Source organism: Cetorhinus maximus, chromosome 4, assembly GCF_964194155.1.
Source record: "Cetorhinus maximus chromosome 4, sCetMax3.hap1.1, whole genome shotgun sequence".
Taxonomy (NCBI): domain Eukaryota; kingdom Metazoa; phylum Chordata; class Chondrichthyes; order Lamniformes; family Cetorhinidae; genus Cetorhinus; species Cetorhinus maximus.
The window spans coordinates 40,128,505-40,151,329 of record NC_135882.1 but is presented as its reverse complement, the minus strand read 5'-3'; the positions used below and the strand labels follow the sequence as shown (position 1 = coordinate 40,151,329).

At 42.9% G+C, this 22,825-nt stretch overlaps 1 protein-coding gene across 1 annotated transcript in view; it reads left to right on the top strand.

The window, feature by feature from the left end:
• Window positions 1–22,825, top strand: part of itga9 (integrin, alpha 9) — a 574,702-nt gene that overhangs the window by 493,366 nt on the left and 58,511 nt on the right. The window contains exon 24 of the mRNA XM_078540091.1: window positions 20,702–20,827. Within this exon, the coding sequence (XP_078396217.1) occupies window positions 20,702–20,827 (126 nt within the window). The remainder of the gene's footprint in view (window positions 1–20,701; window positions 20,828–22,825) is intronic.

Here is a 22,825-nt window from a genome sequence, read left to right as displayed (position 1 = left end):
ACGTGAAGTGAATTGAATTGGCTGAAGACTGGTATCTGTGATGCTAGAGACCTCCAGAGGAAGCCGAGATGGATCGTCCACTCAACACTTCTGGCTGAAGATTGTTGCGAATGCTTCAGCCTTCTCTTTTGCACTGATGTGCTGGGCTCCTTCGTCATTGAGGATGGGGATATTTGTGGAGCCACCTCCTCCGGTGAGTTGTTTAATTGTCCACTACCATTCACGACTGGATGTGGCAGGACTGCAGAGCTTAGATCTGATCCGTTGGTTGTGGAATTGCTTAACTCTGTCTATCACTTGCTTAGCAAGTTATTTAGCATGCAAGTAGTCCTGTGTTGTAGCTTCACCAGGTTGACCTCATTTTTAGGTATGTCTGGTGCTGCTCCTGGCATGCCCTCCTGCACTCTTCATTGAACCAGGGTTGATTCCCTGGCTGGATGGTAATGGTAGAGTGGGGGATCTGCCGGTCTGTAAGGTTATAGATTGTGGTTAAGAACAATTCTGCTGCTGCTGATGGCCCACAGCACCTCATGGATGCCCAGTCTTGAGTACTAGATTTGTTCGAAATCTATCCCATTTAGAACGATGATAATGCCACACAACATGATGGAAGGTATTCTCAATGTGAAGACGGGACTTTGCCTCTACAAGAGCTGTGTGGTGATCACTCCTACCGAAACTCTCCTGGACTAGATGCATCCATGGTATGCAGGTTGGTGAGGATGAGGTCAAGTATTTTTTTCCTTCATGTTGGTTCCCTCGCCACCTGCCACAGACCTAGTTTAGTAGCTATGTCCTTTAAGACTCAGCCAGCTCGGTCTGTGGTGGTGCTACTGAGCTATTCTTGGTGATGGAGATTGAAGTCCCCCACCCAGAGTACATTCTGCGCCCTTGCCACCCTCAGTGCTTCCTCTAACCGGTGCTTACCATGGAGGAGCACTGACTCACCAGCTGAGGGAGGGCAGTACTCAGCAGGAGGTTTTGTTACCCATGTTTGACCTGATGCCTTGAGACTTCATGGGGGTTTAAGTCGATTTTGAGGACTCCCAGGGTAACTCCCTCCTGACCGTCTACCACTGTGCTGCCACCTCTGCTAGGTCTGTCCTACCAGTGGGACAGGACATACCCAGGAATGGTGATGGTGGTGTCTGGGACATGATGTGTAAGGTATGATTCTGTGAGTATGACTATGTCAGGCTGTTGCTTGGCTAGGCTGTGAGACAGATTTCCCAATTTTGGCACAAGCCCCCAGATGTTAGTAAGGAGGACTTTGCTGGGTTGACAGGGCTGGGTTTACCGTTGTCGTTTCTGGTTCCTAGGTCAATGCCAGGTGGTCCATCCGGTTTCATTCCTTTTTATCAGTTTGATACAACTGGGTGGCTTGCTAGGCCATTTCAGAGGACATGAAGGGTCAACAACATTACTGTAAATCTGGAGTCACATGTAGGTCAGACCAGGTGAGAACAGCAGATTTCCTTTCCTAAAGGACATTAGTGAGTTGACAGGCCGATGATGTGAGCCATCGCACCTTTTGGGAATGAACTTCGGAAAATTGTGTGCATGCAGCCCATGACTTTCCTAAAATAGACATGTGGTAGTCCAATGCCGAGAGCCAGAATAAATTGTTAATTCCAGGCACAGGAATAATTTTCTGACCTTGCGCTGCTGTCAGGTAACTTCATCCACTACTGTAAATGTGTTTCAGTAATTCAAACAAACAGAACATAACAGAGGGCTTTCCTACAATTTGCCATGTGCTTCAGTTGGCTGCGGTTCCCTGCAGGTACCATGATGCCCAAAAATTACCCTTCCTGCCACATTTTATCGCCATTCCCTGTCAAAACGTCAGTGCTAACAGTCACTAAAGCACAGCAGAGGAATTTTACCTGTTGTGTCAATCATCAAGGAAAGGGCTACCAATGAATCCTGCACCCAGTTAACTTGGTGCTATGTTTGTTGATCAACCCAAACTGCTCCTCTTTTGCAAACACAGGCTGAATGCTTCATTTCAATGATGCATTAAAATGCAACCAAAAAATCATTGTGCTGACTTCTCTCATCTTATATGGAAATTTCATCAAAACTAGTCATCAGAGTTATTTTTCTGATCTTTCTGCAAGGTTTGATAACTTTATACTTTACATTTGGCAATTTGCCCAGACAATAGGGATGAGTTACAGTTTAAGATTTACTTCTTCATTCATAGTCAATCTGAAGCCAGGAAAGTGTGGAGTCTTGCAAGAGATCCTCCAAGCTGTGTTCTTTTCTTGGATCTATTTTTTCTCTGACCGTTCTTGTCTCATTTGGTGGTCAGTCTTCAGAATGCTGGCGCAGAGCCCCTCTCATTGGGAACTGTTAACAACAAAACGTAAGTGAACTACCCCCATTCATTAAGAAGAAGCAGTGTCAACATGAGGAAAATCTTTTATACTCCACAAGCATGATTTAGAATATACTGTCTGGTAGGGTTTTCAGTAATACCCTTCAGAAGGGCTTGGTTAAATACTTGAAGGAACAAAAAATTTCAGGGATATGAGAAAAGAGCAGGTAGTGCGTCTAGATGGAGTGCTCTTTGAAAGAGCTGGTGCTGACTTGATAGACCGAATGATCTTCTGTGCTGTATTATCCTAGAATTTTATGATGCTGTGAACAGGCAAGTGTTTTTGGAGATAAAAGCAAAATGCCTGCTGCAATGTTCCAGTGACACTGAATGCAAACTGGAGGAACAGCACCTCACCTTCCGATTAGGCACTTTACAGGCTTCTGGACTTAATGTTGAGTTCAATAACTTCAGACCCTCACCCCTTTTTAACCCCCTTTTTCAATATTCATTTTTATTTTTAAATTTTTTTTTCCACATTTTTATTATTATTATTTTTAAAATTTATTTCCATTTTTATTCATTGTTTATCCCCACCTTTTAGCCTATTTTTGATCTTTTTCCCACCACTGTCCCCTCTTCCCCCCCCCCCCCCCCCCCCCCCCACCAAACCCCCACTAAGGTCATCTGTCACTTGCTCATCCTGCTTTCTACTCATAATGTCACCATTAGCACCTCCTTTAGCCAGTACCACCAACATTAACACCCCTTTGACCTTTTGTTTGTGACATATTTTGCAATCTCTCCTTTGCCTCCGTCTATTGCTGGCCTTCTATCTAGCTTCACCAGTTCCACCCCTCTTAAATAGTATATATTTCAGTACATTTGTCCTTCTCTTTAGCTCTGAAGAAGAGTCATACAAACTTGAAACGTTAACTCTGTCTTTCTCTCCACGGATGCTGTCAGACCTGCTGAGTTATTCCAGCATTTTTTATTGTTGTTGTTGTTGTTGAAGAGTTTTTGGAGAATACACATGCGATTTTCTGGTCTAATTTTCCAGTGGGTGGGGCACGGTGATATTGTAAAATTGACTCTTATTACTCTTGCTATTAGCAGCTTCTCTTATTATTCTGTTCCTTCTATTTTAAGAAAAAAACATTCGTCATTTTGGTGTTCTCAGATATTGCCAGGAATCACTGATACAGGGATTATGCAAACCATATAATACATTTGAGAATGTGGATGCATGTCAGAGTGACTCAGCATTGAACCCATCACACCAACATCTTACACATGATGGCAAACTTCTCCCTTTTTCTGCTAATTCCTTTTGCCCAGCTTCACTCATACTAGTCATAAGACACGATGGTTTGTTTTAATCCAAATGCCTTTATTTAGGGATAAGGCTAATCAGTGAGTTGGTATTGGGATTACTGACCCTTCAGGATTGGCCTGGAGTCTCCAGGAATTGAAGATCAATCTCCAGGTCACTGCTGTGTGCAATCCTGGAGAAATATCATAGCAATATGAAAAAAATCGTTTTTTTTTTTCATTTTCTTTGAACATTTCTCTTTGTCAGATATAAAAATATTGAAAATGGGAGAAAAAAAGGTTGTTTGTCTGACAGTCAAGCAACTTCCAATTGGTGATGAGTCTTTTTGCTTTCCAATTGGCATAGGAAGGCAGTGCGTCACAAGGATGGATGTGTTGGTCGATAAATGGCTGGAGCTTGGCGGCGGTCATGTGCTGAAACCTCCAGGAATACATTTAATCATATTTGGCAACCCTATTTGTTATGGGTTCTGGGGTTATCTTGGCCAAGCAGAAACCTATAAGCTCTTCTCTGATCTAAAGCCCATCTTCATAACTTTGTTGCCTTTTAATTGGTTTTGACTTGTCTGGTATCTAGTAGGATACTAGCTGATGATTAGGGGCTGGGTCTTACATCTGCAAATCAGGCGGGTGCCCCCCTCCCTCATCCCCATTAATTCGGCACAAACTAGGAACAGGAGTAAGGCATTTCAACCCTCAAACTTGTTTAGCCATTCACTGAGGTCATGGTTGATGTGCAGCCTAACTCCATATACCCAAGTTTACCCTTTAACCTTTAATATCTTTGAATCATAGAATGGTCGCTGCACAGAGGAAGGCCATTCGGCCCATCCCAGCTTTCTGTAAGATCAACTCAGCTAGTCTCACTTTCTCACCTTTTTCATGTAGACCTGCAATAGTTTTTCTTCAGATAATTATCCAATACTCCCTTTGAAACCATGATTGAATCTGCCCCCACCATACTCTTAGGAAACATTCCAAATCCTAACCACTCACTAAATAAAAGAAGATTTTCTTCAGGTAGCCTTCCTTTGGATAATTATCATTCTCAGTTCAAAATTTGCGATTGATCTACTATCTGTCATGTTGTTCTAATGATATAAAGGCAACAATCACTCATAAGGGATTGTGTAAACATGTTGTGGGATTGTTTATTTAGATGAGGCATATATGAGGAAAAATGTATTTTGGCTTCCCAATGTATTCCTTGTGGATGGTCACCCAAGTGTTGTTTAAGCATATTTGGCTTCATCCTTTCACTGGACAGCGCTTGTAGGCAAATGAGGCATTTCGGCCTTTCTTCAGATTTGACTGAAACACCAGTGAACCCATGGTCAAAGAAAGCGTCATCGTATTTATGAACGTTTCCAACCTTTTTGCTTTTCATTTGCAAAGGGGTCAGAAGGTTCACTGCTGGAGGTCGAAGTTCTGATAAAAATTTGTCCATGATGTTACCTGCAAGTAATTATCACTCCCCTCTAGCGAGCTGTGAGGCAGGGGGAAAAAAATCAGGTGCGCGCATCATGGGATCCTGGAGCCAGTCCCAGGACAGGGTCTCCTTGCTATGGCCACATTTTAGTCTCGGACATTACAGCCCCAAAATTTCGGGGTCGCGACCCATGGTTCGGTAACCCCTGTTTTAGACTTTGCCCCCTAGCCCTAGACCAAGGGTGGGCAAACTGTTCAGCTGGAAGTTCACATCTGGATATGAAAGTTGTATGGGGGTGCTGGCCATAAATGCTCAAAAAATGAGCAATTATAATGAAGATAAATTTTGGTACAAGTAAACATGAAACATTTATTGTGATAATTATATCATCATAATGATGCATTACACACAATAGCAAAACCAAATTTACCCTCTTTTTCACGCCCTCTTGGCTTAACGTGAATAATGCAGTTGGTCACCCCTCTTTACAATGGCGTCAAAATCCAGTGTCACTCCGGTGTCATTATAAATGCTGTGTTGCTGTGATCTATAATATGGTCTTGCAAGAACTATCAAGTGCAAAACAGTAAAGAAGAAAGAAATAAAATGTGCAGAGACCAAAAACCACCTCAGAAGCAGTCACCAAATCTTGTAGGGAGTACAGTGATCTGTATCCTCCCGCCACCTCTCATTCCTAGAGCTGGGATTTAATAATCTCACAGCACATTTTAAAAGAGCTACTATCAAGTGCACCGGTAATCTGTATCATATGTGTTAGAGAGCACATTTCTAATTTTTAATTTTCTCAAAACACCCACTCTTCACTTTCTATTGCATTCATCATTCTTCTTTTAAAAATCGAAAACTTAGATGCACCTCTGGCAGGAACAGAAGATGCTTTTTTCCTGGAAGTGCTTAAACAACTAACCACTGAGATGCCATCTCAAGATGTTCAACCGCAATTGATTGCAGAGACCTTCACACATACACATCTTGGGACTCGCTGCAGGCAGCAGCATTGATGCTTCGTTATATCAATCCCCTTTCCACCAGCAGAATTGTAAATCAAGTATTTGCTGGGCCTACAAATCTGTTACCCTTTAGTTCCTTTGCCAATTCATTAAATTTGTGTCCTCTGGTTACTGACCATTCTGCCACCAGAAACAGTTTCTCTTTATTTATCTAATCAATATCCTTCACAGTTTTGAACACCTATTAAAACTACTCTTAATTTTCTCTGTTCTAATGAGAACAACCCCAGCTTATCTCATTTCCCCACTTAACTGAAGTTCCACATTTTTGATACCATTATAAATGTGGCTCTGCATAATATAAAAAGTTGACAAGACTTACACACAGATGCAAGATTTTTTGATGGATTATAGATATATAACTGAACTCTTCATTATATTACCATGCCAATGCAGACCTGAAGGTCCAAGATTCTAATCCTGGACTACCAGCACCCATGGCACCAGACCTCAGCAAGAAACAAAAAAATTGAGAAACAAAATTATATGAGTTGAATTAATTTTTCATAAAGAATATTAAAACCTAAGTGTAAATAGCTGAAGTTTTGAAATTACAGCTTAAATACTCACAGAGTCAAAAAGCAAATCAAAACTGCAGTCATCTAATCTCACATGTACACTTACCTTGTGTTCACTGCTTCTCCACTCCTCACTGTTCTTCCACTGCTGCTCCATGTATATTCATCCCTTTAACACCCCTTAGCACTTCCTGAGAAAAACCTGTCACCAGTTCTGATCAATGGCCAATCCCAACTTCCTGGAATTACTTCCTTTGGCCTTGAAGTGTCTCCCTTGAAGCTTCCCAGGATCAGCAATTTATTTTCGCAGCTCCTGATGCCAATTGACCAGGTGGTAGGAGCAGTTGCCTATGCATGCTCAGCATACGCTGCATTCACCAGGGGTGCAGCTGCAGTTTGGATTGGAAGGGTCCACTGGCCATAATTTGCCAATGGTTGTCCTAGACTCTCCCTCCAAGGTCAATATATCCTTCCTAAGGTGTGGTACCTTCTTACAGTACTCCAAGTATGGTCTAACCAGGCATTTGTATAGCTGACTATCATGACTTCTACACCCTTGTATTCTAGTCCTCTAGATGTAAAGGCCAGCAGCCCACCAGTCCACAATTTCTATCTCTTCACCATTTACAAAGTGTCCTGTTTTAGATCCATGATGGATGATCTCACGTTTGCTTATATTGAAATTCATTTGCTACAATTTTGGCCATGTACTTAATCTATCAAAATCTCTTTGTAATTTTATGCTTCCCTCTACATTGTTTACAGTGCTGTCTATCTTTGTGTCATCAGCAAATTTGTATATGTGGCTTTCTATCCAATCATCTAAGTCATTCATAAATGTGTGAATAGTTGAGCCCCAACACAGATTCTTGTGGGACATCACTAGCCAATTATCCACCACTAGCCCGTTATCCCTACTCTCGATCTCCTGCTACTCAGCCAATTTCTGAATCTGATCAATATTTGCCTTCAACTCCATGGCCAGAAATTTCCCCCCGTTGGGGGTGTTTCGGGGGGGCGGGCACGAACCCGATTGGCACCCCCAATCGGGGACGCGCCGCCATTTTATGTGGGTGGGCCAATTAAGGCCCGCCCAGCGTGACGCTCGCCCGGAAGCGCTGTGCGGGCGGGGGGGGGGGAAATTCCCTGAGAGGTTCCCTGTGCTCTTTCGCGCATGTGCACGAAAGAACGCAGAGATCTCCCCGAGGCACGGAAGTGCCTCAGGGAGATTTGTTTCAGTGCTAAAGTTTTAAATAAAGGTGTGTAACACTTTTAAAACATGTCCCCTCATGTGACATTATCACATGATCTGAGACATGTCAAAGAATAAAAGTATAAATTTTTATTAGACTTTAAAACACTTCATGAAACCTCATCCCATCCGTGGATGAGGTTTCATCAAAAGCGCGAAGGCCGCCTGGGTTCTTCTCCTGCCCGCCAACCTTAAAGTTGGACAGGCAGCTCATTGAATTGAATTAATTAGGTTTTAAATGGCCTTAGTAGGCCTTTGACAGTTCGGCAGGCACGCAACCGAGTCGGCTGTGCGCCCGCCGAACTGAAAATCTAAATGATGCACGGTGATGTTGGGACGCACGCCCGGCATCACCGCGCGTCATTTTATGCGTTGGCGAGCGGGCCCTGCCGACAGGAAAACTCTTCCCCATGGGTTTCCACTTTAGTCAGCAATCTCTTATGAGGGACTTGATCTGAAAGTGGACATTCCCTGTTGACTACTTTAGTCACTTCTTCAAAAAAATCAGTCAGGTTCATTAGGCATAACCTAGCCTTTACAAATTCATGCTGCTCACTCTGATCAGCTGAAAATTTTCCAAGTATTCAGTTGACCTCCGCAATTACAGACTTTCATAATTTCCCTCATTGATGTTAGGCTAATTTATCTGGAATTCCCTGCCTTTCCTCATACTTCTTAAATCATGGGGTGAATCAAGAAAACTTTGGAAGATTATAAATTAGGACACTTGCAATGTTAAAACCCTGTCTTGGGAACCATCTTGTCCTGGTGATTAGTCACTCTTTAGTGTCATTATTTCCTTCATTACTGTTATTCCACTATATTAAGTTTGTTGAGTCCCTGTCCATGATTCAACATTAGTTTCTTTGGGATGTCTAGCATGTTGTTCTTTTCCTCCACTGCAAATACTGACGCAAAATAATTATTAAACATGTCCACCATTTCACTGACAAAATGACCATTATCAATTTTCAAGGGGCCCCATTGTCCGTTACCATCCTCTGTTTCCAAAAATAATTGTATTTCTTGTGTTAATTTTGATATCCCTTGCAAGTTTTTTTCATTCTCCCTATCTACTCTGCCACCCTTTGCTATTCTTTCGTCTCTCCTATTTGCCAGGACCTGTGCTATTTTTAACATTTTCATATGCTTTTTTCATTTAGTTTTAAGTTTTCTCTTGCCTCTTTAGTTGCCCATGTCTTTTTTTTTGTTTGACAGGTAGAGTTCTTGTCCCTTTGGGATATAAACTGATTCTGTATCATTTTTTTTTAAACACCTGCTTCTGATCCTCTGACTTTGTACACACTCATGGGTTTGCCTATTTTACTGTAGATTAGTCTCTGCCTCAGCCTTATCTAAATCGAAATCTTAGTAGCTGCTTCAATATTTTCCCTTTCAAACATTGCTTTGAACTCGATCATATAATGATTGCTATGAGATAAATGTTCACATGCTATTAGGCTGTTACCCAAATCCGCTCATTGCTAAATCTAATATTGCCTGCCCATTGTTGGCCCTAGAACACATTGTTGCAGAAAAATAGAGGCAGGCAAGAAATTCACTTGTTTCTAACATATGCTAGTCTGCTTCTCCAACTCTATCTGAAAGTTAAAATCCTCTATTAAAACACTACCTTTCTACTTACTTGTCTAATCTTAGCATTTATACAACCTACTGCATCACAGCTGCTACCAGGGGGTTCATACACAACCACTGCAGTCTTAAATGCTTTTCTATTTCTAAATACTACCCATGAACTCTCCAGTGCCTGCTTACCTCTCATTATACTTTCTCTTACTAGTGAAGTGATTTCACCCTTAATCACTAAAGCTACTCCTTTTCCTCTACCATTTTCCCTATGAGCCTTATAACCTGGAATGTGGAAAGTCATGTTTCAGTAATAGCTACCATGTCATACCCTCCAAATTAAATTTGTGGCAGTTTAGTGATTGAAGGTATAAACTTTCCTACTGCCTGTTAGGGGTACATGATTATTCTGGCAAATGAGCCCTAAGCATGGGTAATCCAGGGGGTGGAGTTTTCTAGCCGTGGACCTGGTTCAAGCATGTAGCTTCTAAAAAAGCTCTGTAATTAAGTTATCCGTTTCAAGTAGAAACCTGTCCGGTACCTCAAGTCATTACATTTGGCGACAAGAATGGGATAGCTCCAATGCTGAATGTGAGTACATCAGTTCTAAAGGAAAAAAGAAAAGTATACTCACCAACCGTGCCACTCTTTGGCAGAATCGACACTGATGACGCATCCATGAAAGACTGGAGCCAGTATATAGAGCAAAAACAAAAATACCTGGAAAAATTCAGCAGGTCTGGCAGCATCTGCAGAGAGGAACACAGTTAACGTTTCGAGTCCGTATGACTCTTCATCAGAACTAAGTAAAAATAGAAGAGAGGTGAAATATAAGCTGGTTTAAGGGTGGGGTGGAGGTAGAGCTGGATAGAGGGCCAGTGATAGGTGGAGATAGCCAAAAGATGTCATAGACAAAAGGACAAAGTGGTGTTGAAGGTGGTGATATTATCTAAGGAATGTGCTAATTAAGGGTAGAAAGCAGGACAAGCAAGGTACAGATAGCCCTAGTGGGGGTGGGGTAGGGTGAGGAATCAAAACAGGCTAAAAGGCAGAGATAAAACAATGGATGGAAATACATTTTAAAATAATGGAAATAGGTGGGAAAAGAAAAATCTATATAAATTATTGGGGAAAAAAAGAAAAAAGTGGGGTGGGATCGGAAAGGGGGTGGGGATGGAGGAGAGAGTTCATGATCTAAAATTGTTGAACTCATTATTCATTCCGGAAGGCTGTAAAGTGCCTAGTCGGAAGATGAGGTGCTGTTCCTCCAGTTTGCGTTGAGCTTCACTGGAACGATGCAGCAAGCCAAGGACGGACATGTGGGCATGAGAGCAGGGTGGAGTGTTGAAATGGCAAGCGACAGGGAGGTCTGGGTCATGCTTGCGGACAGAGTATATAGAGCATCTTGGTTTTTGTTTTGTGGCGAACGAAATTACCACAGGGGAGAAACAGAAAGCAATTCTTTTAAGTATCTGTGGTAGCAAGCCATATAACCTCATCCGCAGTCTGACGGCCCTGGACGTGCCCAATTCTAAATCTTTTAACAAATTGGTAGACCTCGTGAAGACGCATTTTCAGCCAAAGCCATCAGTAATAATGCAGAGGTTTAAGTTTAACTCCAGAGTAAGAGCCCTGAGAGAGTCTATTGCAACTTATATAGCAATGCTGAAGTAGTTGACTGAGCACTGCAACTTCGGAGACAATGACATGTTGCGGGACAGGTTAGTTTGTGGCGATCACAACGACACCATTCAGTTGCAGAAGTTAACATCGATTTGAAATGTGCCATGGAAATAGCGCTAATAATGGGAAGTGCTGCGAGAGACTCGCAGGCTTTACAGAGTGTGCAACATGCACCGTCCTTCAGTTGGGGCTGGAACCGACCACCGGGTGTGGTGTGAAAACCAGAGAGACAGCAGCAAAGCAGGAGACAGTCTCTGCTGCTCGAAAAATGAAAAGGCCCAGTGAAAGCATTTCAGCAGCGAATCAGAAATTAACCTGTTACCGATATGGGGGTAACCATGTACCGGACACCTGCAGATTTAAGGGGGCAGAATGCCATTACTGCCACAAAAAAGGGCACATCATAAAGCAAGGCAGAGCGAAATCGAGACAGCCCATCAGACAGCAGACCAAAGTGAATGAAGTGAATAATATAACAGAACCAGAAGCTGCCGATACCAATTTCTATTCCCTGTACAATGTCAAAGAAGTAAAAACTGAACCAATAACTATCACCATTCAAGTGAATGGGAAGCCTCTAGTCATGGAGGTAGATATGGGAGCCTCGACCACAGTGGTTGGAGAACACACATTTAAATACCTAAATGAAGGTACCCAGCCACTGAATCTGGAACAAACACGACTCAACTGAAGACACACTGGAGAGTCAATATAGGTAAAGGGTATTGCCACAGTACCTGTGTCCTATAGGCAACAGACAGCCCAGCTTCCAGTGATCATAGTAACAGGTGAAGGACCTAGTCTTCTGGGCCACGACTGATTACAAAAAATTAAGCTCAACTAGTCAGAAATCTTTCAAGAGAGAACAGGAGGAATTCCTGAGCTGTTAAGGGAATATGACAGTGTAATCAGAATGAGTTAGGAGAATTGAAGGACCTTCATAGGATGCAAGGATCCTTGATGTCAGAGTTGGTTCCACTGGAAAATTCTGAAAAGGAACAAAACGAATATAGAGGCACTCTGAATAAACTGAAGAAACAGTTGGCAGAAAAAACTCAACAATGTTCAATGTTCCAGGAGGAAGCCAAGAAGGAGACTGAAGAGCTGAAGAATCAGCTGAGTGAAACAAAGGAGGCATTGGAAGGAAAAGGCGTGGAACTTTCCAAGATGCGAGTGGGTTACGAAACCGTAGGTAGCTCAACCAACGAACTGAACCAAGTTGAGGTTTCACCAGAGAGAAATTTGGTCGACTGAAATCAAAACGAAGGATGAGACAAAACTCTGCGGCAAACAGAAGAAGGAAAGGCAAAAAACAAATCAGAAGGGTAAATCGGCTATGTCTCCAGAACCCTCTCTGCAGCTGAGAAAGGTTATTCAGAACTTGAAAGGGAAGGTTTCTCAGTAATATTTGGAGTGAAAAAGTTCCACCAGTATCTGCATGGATGACATTTCACTATTGTGTCAGGCCATAAACTACTAATGGGTTTATTCAGTGAGGATAAAGCCATTTTGCCAATAGCATCAGCAAGAATTTCAACATTGGGCTTTGATATTATCTGCCTATGAGTATACCTTTATGCACCATCTGGGTGTGCATATTGTAAATGTAGACACACTGAGTCGTCTCCTGTTACCAGAAGCATTGTACCTGCTCCCGTGCCACAATAAGTTGTACTTGTACTTAATTTCTTGGACTCTTCGTCTGTGTGTGCGAAGCAAGTAAGGAATTGGACAAAAAGAGATCCATTCTATTGCAAGGATGGTCAAATTCAACAGTGTCTGAAGAGATAAGACCATTCCATGCCCATAAAACAGAGTTAAGTTGTCAAGATGGAATCTTGTTTGTGAGGATCAAGAGTCATCGTCCCTTTGCAAGGAAGAGAACCACTCTTGACAGAGCTTCACTGTGCGCTACCAGGCATATCAAAGATGAAGATGCTTGCGCGATGCTATGTCTGGCCAGGTGTAGGCAGTGACATTGAAAGCATGGTCAAGCACTGTCTCCATTGTCAGCAACAACAGAAGTTGCCTGTTTCAGCTCCACTGCATCCATGGGAGTGGCATAGTTGACCCTGGGTTAGACTATGTCGGTCCATTTTTAGGCACCATGTTTTTATTGATCGTCGATGAGCATTCTAAGTGGATGGATGTGTATGAAGTTAGAACACTGACATCGAGTGCAGCTAGTGAAAAGCTGCACCAATGTTTTAGTATATATGGCCTACCGGAAGTCATTGTTTCAGATAACGGTACAGTCTTTGCTAGTACAGAATTTCAGAGATTCATGAATTTAAATGGGATTGAACATATTAAAACAGCCCCATATCATACCTCATCATATGGGTTAGCTGAAAGAGCAATGCAAACTTTCAAATCAGGAATGAAGAGGTTACCCAAAGGTATTCTAAAAATTTGACTTTCCAGTTTTCTTCTCAATTATCATACAACTCCTCATTCAACTATGGGTTCAACAGCATCTGAATTATTGATGAAATGCTGCCTATGTACAAGGTTAAGTCTGGTTTTTCCAAACTTAAAGGGGGAGGTAAAGAAGAATCAGAGTAATCAAAAATGGAATCACAATATTAATAGCAAAGCTTGCAGATTTACTGTAGGAGATACAGTTTTTGTGTGGGATTTTGGAAATGGACCTAGCTGGGTTCCTGGTATAATTGTCTCAGAATCTGGTCCCTTGTCATTCCAAGTGGAAATGGAAGACCATATTGTTCGAAAACATGTGGATCATCTAAGGAGTAGAGGGGACATTCCAACGACCAGCTATTCCGCCTGTGATTAATGTCGAACCATTAATCCCTGAGGTGACAGATCAACCTAGAACAGACGTACCTGATGTCTCTGTTGAATTGCCTAATCCTGAGCTGCCACTTTCTAAGGATGTACCTGATGCTGCACTTCCTGATCACATCGATCCACTGGGAGAAACTCAAGTGGTAGAGCTATGCCATTCTAACTGAATTAGAAAACCATCTCAGAGATTTAATTTTTAATCACCTGACCTGTATATACGTATATGTTGTGGATTGAAATGTTCTTTGTAAATGGGAAAGGTAAAAAAATCTAAAGGCGGAGGAAATGTAGCGATTGAACATATAACCTTTCCTACTGCCAATTAGGAATCACGTGATTATTCTGACGAATGAAATCTAACCGTGGGTAATCCGGGGGGGTGGAGTTTTCTAGCCGTGGACCTGGTTCAAGCATGTAGCTTCTAAAAGAGCTCTGTAATAAAGTTATCTGTTTCAAGTAGAAACCTGTCCATTACATCAAGTCATTACAGGCTGTAATTCATTAAATTTGTTCCTTATAAGCCATGCATTTGTATAAAGAATGTTTTTAGGGCCATGCGCCCTAACCTATTCTTCGCTCTATTGTTTCACCCACAATTTGCTTATTTCTCACCCACTTAATCACTTTACACCTTTTAATGCCTAAAGTACAATTTCTGACTGCTATTCTTGAGACCTTCCCAGTCTGTAGTTTGGCATAACGTCATATAGCGTATTTGTTCACTTTGCCACCAATGGAGTCTCATCTATTTATGTATATACAAAAATAGCTTTTCTGCAAAAATGGTTATTTATAATTCAACTGCTCCATGCATATTCATATTCCAAAGGATACCTCAGCCAGTTTCTATTTGGAAATCATTGACCTTTTTAAGCATAATTATAGTGACCCATTACAGCAGAGACACTGGCTTACAGAAAGGTGATCATCATGTGTAGAACTTTAAGTTTGTATAAAACAAAAACAGAATTACCTGGAAAAACTCAGCAGGTCTGGCAGCATCGGCGGAGAAGAAAAGAGTTGACGTTTCGAGTCCTCATGGCCCTTCAACAGAATTGTTGAAGGGTCATGAGGACTCGAAACGTCAACTCTTTTCTTCTCCGCCGATGCTGCCAGACCTGCTGAGTTTTTCCAGGTAATTCTGTTTTTGTTTTGGATTTCCAGCATCCGCAGTTTTTTGTTTTTATTTAAGTTTGTATACCTTAAACTAAACAAGATTCTTCTTAAAGCGATATCATAGGGTGGAAGGAACAAGATCTTTGGCTGTGGCCATTGTCCAGATACAATGTAACAAAAAAATATATCCATGGGGTTCACTCACTTGTTTTAAAAATTAATTTTGCTAATTTCACTAACACTTAGTGTTCTGCTGGGAACAGTGAACATAGCATTTAATTGCAGCAGTGTAATAATTAGGTAATAAATAAGAGCCCAGTCAGCTATACCAGTAGTGTTTGAGCAGTTGCTTTTAGAGGTGAGAATGGCAGCTTCCCAGAATTGTATAAGGGTATCTCTTGTTACTGTTCAGTAAAAGCTAAGCACAAAACGGTTGAAAGGAAAATATCATAGCCCCAATATGAACACCCCTGCACTCCATGAGGACAGGCTGAGTAGGTGTTTAAGACTGGGAACGGCATCTACTCAAGGACATTTGCGTTGAACACCTGCCTGCCTCTACCTTAACTTGAAGGCTTTGAGAAGCTTCAGAAGTAATCACCACAGGCAGGTGAGGGTCTTGTAAATAGGTAAACATTGGTCATTCATTGCATCATTCAAACTGTTACACTATTTTAACCCTTTGTCACAAAAATCATGTACAGTGGGAGAGCCACCAGTGAAACCTAGAGGCAGACAGGATTAGGTTCAGAAGAAGCCAAGGCAATTTGCAGTTTTTAATTTTTTATGGGTTCTTTGTGACTCAGATGGAGCAGGAGTACCCTGGGGCTTCCATCTTCTGCTCTCAACCACAAATGCCTCTTGACATTGACCCCTGCCTCCCACCCCACCATTTATCATGGTGTCCATTTCTTTGGGTCTCAGTGATGGCCTCCAGGTGTACTAAATCCCACTCCTGCCCACCATCCACCTAATGATATCCACTGAGTTTTAGTGTGAGTCCATCTTCCAAGATGGCAGGAGCACAGGGGTTAAAATGACCTGTGCCTCATGTATTGCTATCATTGGCACCTCCTGCTTACCTCGGCTCCTACACAATTGGACTTGGTTCACAAGCTAAAACTGGTACTTCTATCTGTGTCAGATAGCCTATTGAGCAGAGTAATTGGAGTTTATTTTCGGAGAGAGTAGGATGAATTTTTGCCTTGCCCTCCTGATGGGAATTAAGGTGTCGGGTGTAAAGAGAGCAAAGGAAACAGTGACCAGGCTTGGAATAAGAAAGAAAGGTATGTTCTTGTGATTATAATTTGAAGGATGTGTTGAAGGGGAGGGTATTTCTGAGAATAGTTGGAAGAGTGCTGGCACCTTTTGGTGTTGTTGTAGAGAGGTAGAAAGATGAAGGGTCATCAGCCTGAAACATGGGTGGAATCTTCTGATGTTGTTAATGGTGAACTTGAAGGCAGGAAGAGCATTTACTTAGGCAGGATGGTGACATACTTGAACCCTGCTGCCTTTCCGCCTACACCAGAATTAGGATCTGGGCGGGAAGGCCCATGGTTGACCTCCCCACCCTGTGGTCAACAGTGGTCCTTAAGTGGCCAATTAATGATCACTTAAGGGCCTCATCCCACTGCCATTGGGATTAACCCAGCGGCAAGCAGGCCTGTCACCGTGCAGTGTGCACAACAGGTGAACCTATGTCACCTCGGTGGGGGGGGTGGTGTTCCTCGATCAAAGGCAATCACTGCCTGATTGAGGGACTAGACATTAGGGGCGGTGGTAGGCCGCTGAGAGCCATCCCCCTGCCCTTGCTTCTGACCCACCCAACCCCTTCTCCCTGTGACACCCACCACGAAACCCTCCCCACCCCTCCCCCACTTTACTGACCTGTAGCCACTCCTCTTCTGTGGCACTGCTGAGTACAAGAGCTGCCGGCCTGTGATTGGCTGGCAGCACTTGCTAGGCAGGCCTTCCGCTCCCGGGATCTTTATTCCCAGGGTAGCCCTAACAGTGGCCTCGCCACTGCCTGATTGATTTGTGGTTTGGCACACCTTCCTGAAAAGAGGCACTGTGGGGCTTTCCAGCCAGCAAGCAAGACCCCTGACACCACAACAAGATTCAGCCCAACTCTGTTTCTCTCTACAGACGCTGCCTGACATGCTGAGTATTTCCAGAGTTTTCTGGTGCTAGTTGGAGAGATGAAAAGCTGTTTTTGCCCTTGCTTCTCTTGTGAGGTCATGGAACCTTTACTTTGGGGTGTTGCTGTTGGTGCTAACCCTGTCAGCTACATCTGTACAGGACTGCTGAATTATGTGCCTGGGGATGCTTCTGTGGCTGCTGGGGGACGATACTTCCCTCTTTGCTCTGACCTCCTGCACTAGAACCTCCAGGAAGACATCAGAGAAGCTGAGACAACCTCTGATTCATTCGACAAGCACAATTGTGTGGACATTCTGGAAAGGCAATCTGTCTTCAGGAAAAGTAACCTTGCTCGTGCTGCAGAGATACGTCTAACTTAAATAGGCTGCAAAGGAGAGTCTGTCGGCAATTGTAAAGTGACAGGCTGTCACTTACCTCACTTGATTGGGTGGGCAGCTGGCCAATCATATTGAAATGAGGCTCAGGAGTTAAAATTGCACGGGCCTCATGTTGGTGACACTGTGGGCACTTCCCGTTCAGCACAAACCTCACCCCCAATCTGATTCAAGCTCCAAGTTAAAATTGGGACTATTGAAATATGTTCAGGGTGGAATTTTGGCTTACAAATAGGTGACATATGTTGAACTCTGTTGTTGATATTGGTCTGTTTTTTGATAATAGTGAAATAAATACTTCTGAGAATTGGCTGATGGTTTAACCACAATCAGTAAACATCAAAAGCCAAGGTTTGACTTTCTACCACATTGACTATGAAAACAAGAAAACCACATAGTGCTGCTGGTGACAAGCCAAAGATTCTAACTAGTATTTTTGTACGTTTGAAGCACCTTGTGAAGATGTTAGCTTCTATCGAACTGGTCTTTTATGAAATCTGAAAGTGCAGCATTCAACAACAAAAGCAACAACTTATATTTATTTAGCACTCTCAACCTGCATATGGTGCAGGTACATCCACAGTGCTGTTAGGGAGGGAGTTCCAGCATTTTGACCCAGTGACAGTGAAGGAACAGCGATAGGGAGGAGTTAGGCCATGGAGGGATTTGACATAGGTAAGCAAGCGTAGCGATGATGGGTGAACAGAACTTGGCGTGAGTTAGGACATGAGCGAGGGTGTTTTTAATTACATCAAGTTTAAGGAGAGTAGAATGTGGGAGGTGAGCCAGGAGTGCGTTGGAGTAGTCGGAGATGAGGGAATCAGCAGTGTATGAGTTGAGGCAGGGATGAAGATGTTACAGAGGTAATAATAGGTGATCTTAGTGACAGCATGGATTTTTAAAATTATCCTTTGTAGGATGTGAGCATCGCAAAGGAAGGCCAGCATTTGTTGCTTAATCCCACTAATCATGCTTGATAGTGAACTGCCTCCTTGAACTGCTGTAGTCCATGTGGTGTAGGTACACACACACTGCTGTTAGGGAGGGAGTTCCAGGAATTTGACCCAATGACAGTGAAGGAACGTCGATATAGTTCAAAGTCAGGATGGTTTGGAGGGGAACCTCCAGGTGGTGGTGTTCCCATGCAACTGTTGCCCTTGTCCTTCTAGGTGATAAAGGTTCGAGGTTTGAAAGGTGCTGTCGAAAGAACCTTGGTGAGTTGCTACAGTGCATCTTGTAGATGGTACACACTGCTGACACTGTGTCGGTGGTGGGGGGAATAAATGTTTAAGGTGATGAATAGGGTGTCGATCGAGTTGTTTTAACCTGGATGGTGCCAAGATTCTTGTGTGTTGTTGGAGCTGCACTCATCCAGGCAAGTGGAGAATATTACATCACATTCCTGATTTGAGCTTGTAGCTGGTGGAAAAGCCTTGCAAGTCAATAGGTGAGTTACTCACCACAGAATTCCCAGACTTTGACCTGCTCTTATAGCCACAGTATTAACATGGCTAGTCCAGCAATGCTTCTGGTCAATAATAGCCAAAGATGCTGATAGTAGGAGACTCAGCGATTGTAATGCTGTTGAATGTCAAGGGTAGATGATTAGATCTCCCTTGTTGGAGTTGATCATGCCTGTCAGGTGTGTGACGCGAATGTTACTTGTCACTTATCAGCCCAAGCTGGATATTGTCCAGGTCTTGCTGCTTATGGACGCTGACATCAGTGAACATCCCCGCTTCTGACCTTATGATGGAGGGCAGGTCATTGATGAAGCAACTGAAAATGGTTGGGCCTAGGACACTACCTTGAGGAACTCCTGCAGTGATGTTTTGGGACTGGGATGATTGACCTCCATCAACCACCACCATCTTCCTTTTTGCTAGTTATGACTTCAACCAGTGAAGAATTTTCACCCTGATTCCCATTGACTGCAGTTTTGCTAGGGCTCCTTGATGCTGCACTCAGTTAAATGCTGCCTTGATGTCAAGGGCAGTCATTCTCACTTCACCTCTGGAGTTCAGCTGTTTTGTCCATGTTTGGACCAAGGCTGTAATGAGGTCAGGAGCTGAGTGGCCCTGGTGGAACCCAAACTGAGCGTCAGTGAGCAGGTTATTGCTGAATAAGTGCCAGCTTGACAGCACTGTTGACAAGGCCTTCTGTCACTTTTCTGATGATCGAGAGGCGACTGTTGAGGCGGTAATTGGCCAGACTGGATTTGTCCTGCTTTTTGTGGACAGGATATACCTGGGCAGGTTCAGCACAAGTCTTCAGTATAATGTTGGGATGTTGTCAGGGCTGATAACTTTTGCTGTATCCAGGGCCTTCGGCCATTTCTTGATGTCACGTGGACTGAACTGAATTGGTTGAGGACTGGCATCTGTGATGCTTGGATTATCCACTCAGCACTTCTGACTGAAGATTATTGCAAATGCTTCAGTCTTGTCTTTTGCACTGATGTGCTGGGCTTCCCCATCATTGAGGATGGGGATATTTGTGGAGCCTCCTCCTCCTGTTAGTTTTTTAGTTATCGACCACCATTCGTGACTGGATGTGGCAGGACTGCAGTTTTGATCTGATCCGTGAGTTGTAGGGTTGCTTCACTCTGTTGCACATTCTTTTGCTGTTTGGCGTGCATGTTGTCCTTTGTTGTAGCTTCACCGGGTTAACACCTCATTTTTAAGTATGCCTGGTGCTGCTCCTGGCAAGCATATGTGATCAGAAACTCATCTTTTGGTCAGCTATGACACCAAGGTAGCAAACAGTTTGGATCAGCCTCATATAATTGCTAGGCAGACGAATGGGGTCTCTAACCAAGGAATGGTGAGGACCGCAAACAATGGTTTTGGTATTCCCAATATTTAATTGGAGGAAATTTCTGCTCATCCAATTTTGGATGTTGGACAAGCAGTCAAATAAATTAGAGACAGTGGACGCATCAAAGGAAGCGATGGTGAGGTAAAGCTGGGTGTCGTCAGAGTACATGTGGAAACACACTGTGTCATTCAGCCAATTAATGACTCTTCAGTTAGTCAACTTATGCTTGAATGTAGTCTATTGCTCACTGATCCTGTTTTTGTTCTTTGTTAAGGTTGGACATGAGGGAGGTAACTGCACCTACCACAGGAATCTCGAACCCTGCTTCATACCTCAGGATAAGGAGAACATTTTCCACACAATCTTTGCTTTCTTCACCAAGTCTGGTAGGAAAGTATTGGTGAGTTAGAACTTTCAGTATTTATTATTAATGTTCAAATGGGTTAAGGGAATGCAGTGGAATGCAAAAGATTCAGTTTGTCAATCAAGGAGACATTAAAGGAGGATGGACCACAAGGTGAGAAATAAATTAGGAAGGAAATGGAACTTGAGTTTCTGCATGAATTATAATCCAAATGGATGCACTGAGAGTTGGACATGAGGTGTTGGGGCTTAAAGTAGGGCATGTGCAATGTGACATAAACTTCAATGGAAGAGGGGAGGTGATGGCGTAGTGGTATTTTTCACTGGGCTGGTAAATCTAGAGACCCGGGATAATGCTGTGGGGACCCGGGTTCAAATCCTGCCGCGGCAGATGGGGGAATTTGAATTCAATTTAAAAAAATCTGGAATTAAAAGTCTAATGATGACCATGAAACCATTGTTGATTGTTGTAAAAACCCATCTGGCTCACTGATGTTCTTCAGGGAAGGAAATCGGCTGGCCTACATGTAACTCCAGACCTACAGCAATGTGGTTGACTCTTAAATGCCCTCTGAATAAGGGCAGTTAGGGATGGGCAATAAATGCTGGCCTAGCTAGCAATGCCCACATCCAATGAATTAAAAAAAGATACATGAGCTGTCCAGAGGAAATAGTAGCTTTATTTTCCTTTCCCCCTTCTCCTTGGATGACGCCTGCCCTGCCTGACCATATCTGAATTTGATGCGTCAGATAATGTTGAAAGTCCAGTTGCAGCCCGAGTGGCAGCCTGCTCCCTGTTTGAGCCCTGTATGTAGAAAACAGGTGCTGAAGGCCTTAAGGTCACAAGGCTCAAAGATCCATGGGAAGACTGGAAGTAAAAGGTAAGACTTAACTTTTCAGGTATTCTTTGGGTTGTTTAAGGGACAGAAAGGCATAAGGTCCAATGCCAGATATCGCTTGTATATCAGTGTCCTTTCTTTGAAGAAATGAGATGAGAGAAGAAGCCCGAGAAATGACTCAATGATTGAAGGGTAAATCTTGGAGGCCTACAGTCACATTGAGCCCCAAAACTAAACAGAATTTGCTCTTGTTCAGCTTTTTTATTTTATAGAATATGAATGGAAAAATGCTTGGATTAATCTTGAGATTGATTGGAACTGGAAGCAAGTTGCCTTCTTTTTCTTAGACAGAAGATGGTGCAGGAAAGAACTTCAGGAAAGGAGAGAATAGAGAAAAATAAATTTAAAATTGGAGGAGGGGTTTAGAAAACCACAATGTAAGGTTAAATTTATTTTTCAAATTTTAGTTCATGTACCAGCAGGGAGATCTACCTTAGTCAGCGCCCAAGTGCACTGTATCTCCAACTGCATGATAAATACCTGAACATTGGGTGGCTTGGAACACACATCTGTGAAGGAACATGCCCCATTTTACTTCTAGTTAACCTAACAGTCTAGTGCACCGGGGCATAGACCTAGGAAAATCAGATGATGAAGGGTCATACAGACTCGAAACGTCAACTGTATTCCTCTCCGCAGATGCTGTCAGACCTGCTGAGTTTTTCCAGGTATTTTTGTTTTTGTTCTAGATTTTCAGCATCTGCAGTATTTTGCTTTTATTTTGATTTTCTTAACAGTTGTGGTATAAATTCGTCACACTTTTCTGAGGTAGAGATTCAAACCACATCCATGAGATAATACTGATCACAAATTCTTTATCATTTACCACGAGCAGTTTTTCAAAGAAATTATTTGCCAGTTTTGCTTTCTTAACGGTCCTGACTCAGGCTGGGCAGAGTTCCACAGTGCACCCGTTGCTATTGGTACCTCGGCCTATTCACCATGGACCGAGACATTTGCACTTTGGCGGGTTTTTCAAAAATGGAAGATACTACAAACAAACTTAATTCTATTCTCAGTTAACATCTGCATACAGGCACATTGTCCAGCAGAAGATACTAGACAGCAGTCAAGAACAGGAACTCTGGTAAATTGTTCCCTTCCCAAGCTCAGGGGAGGCTGATTATAGCTGCTCA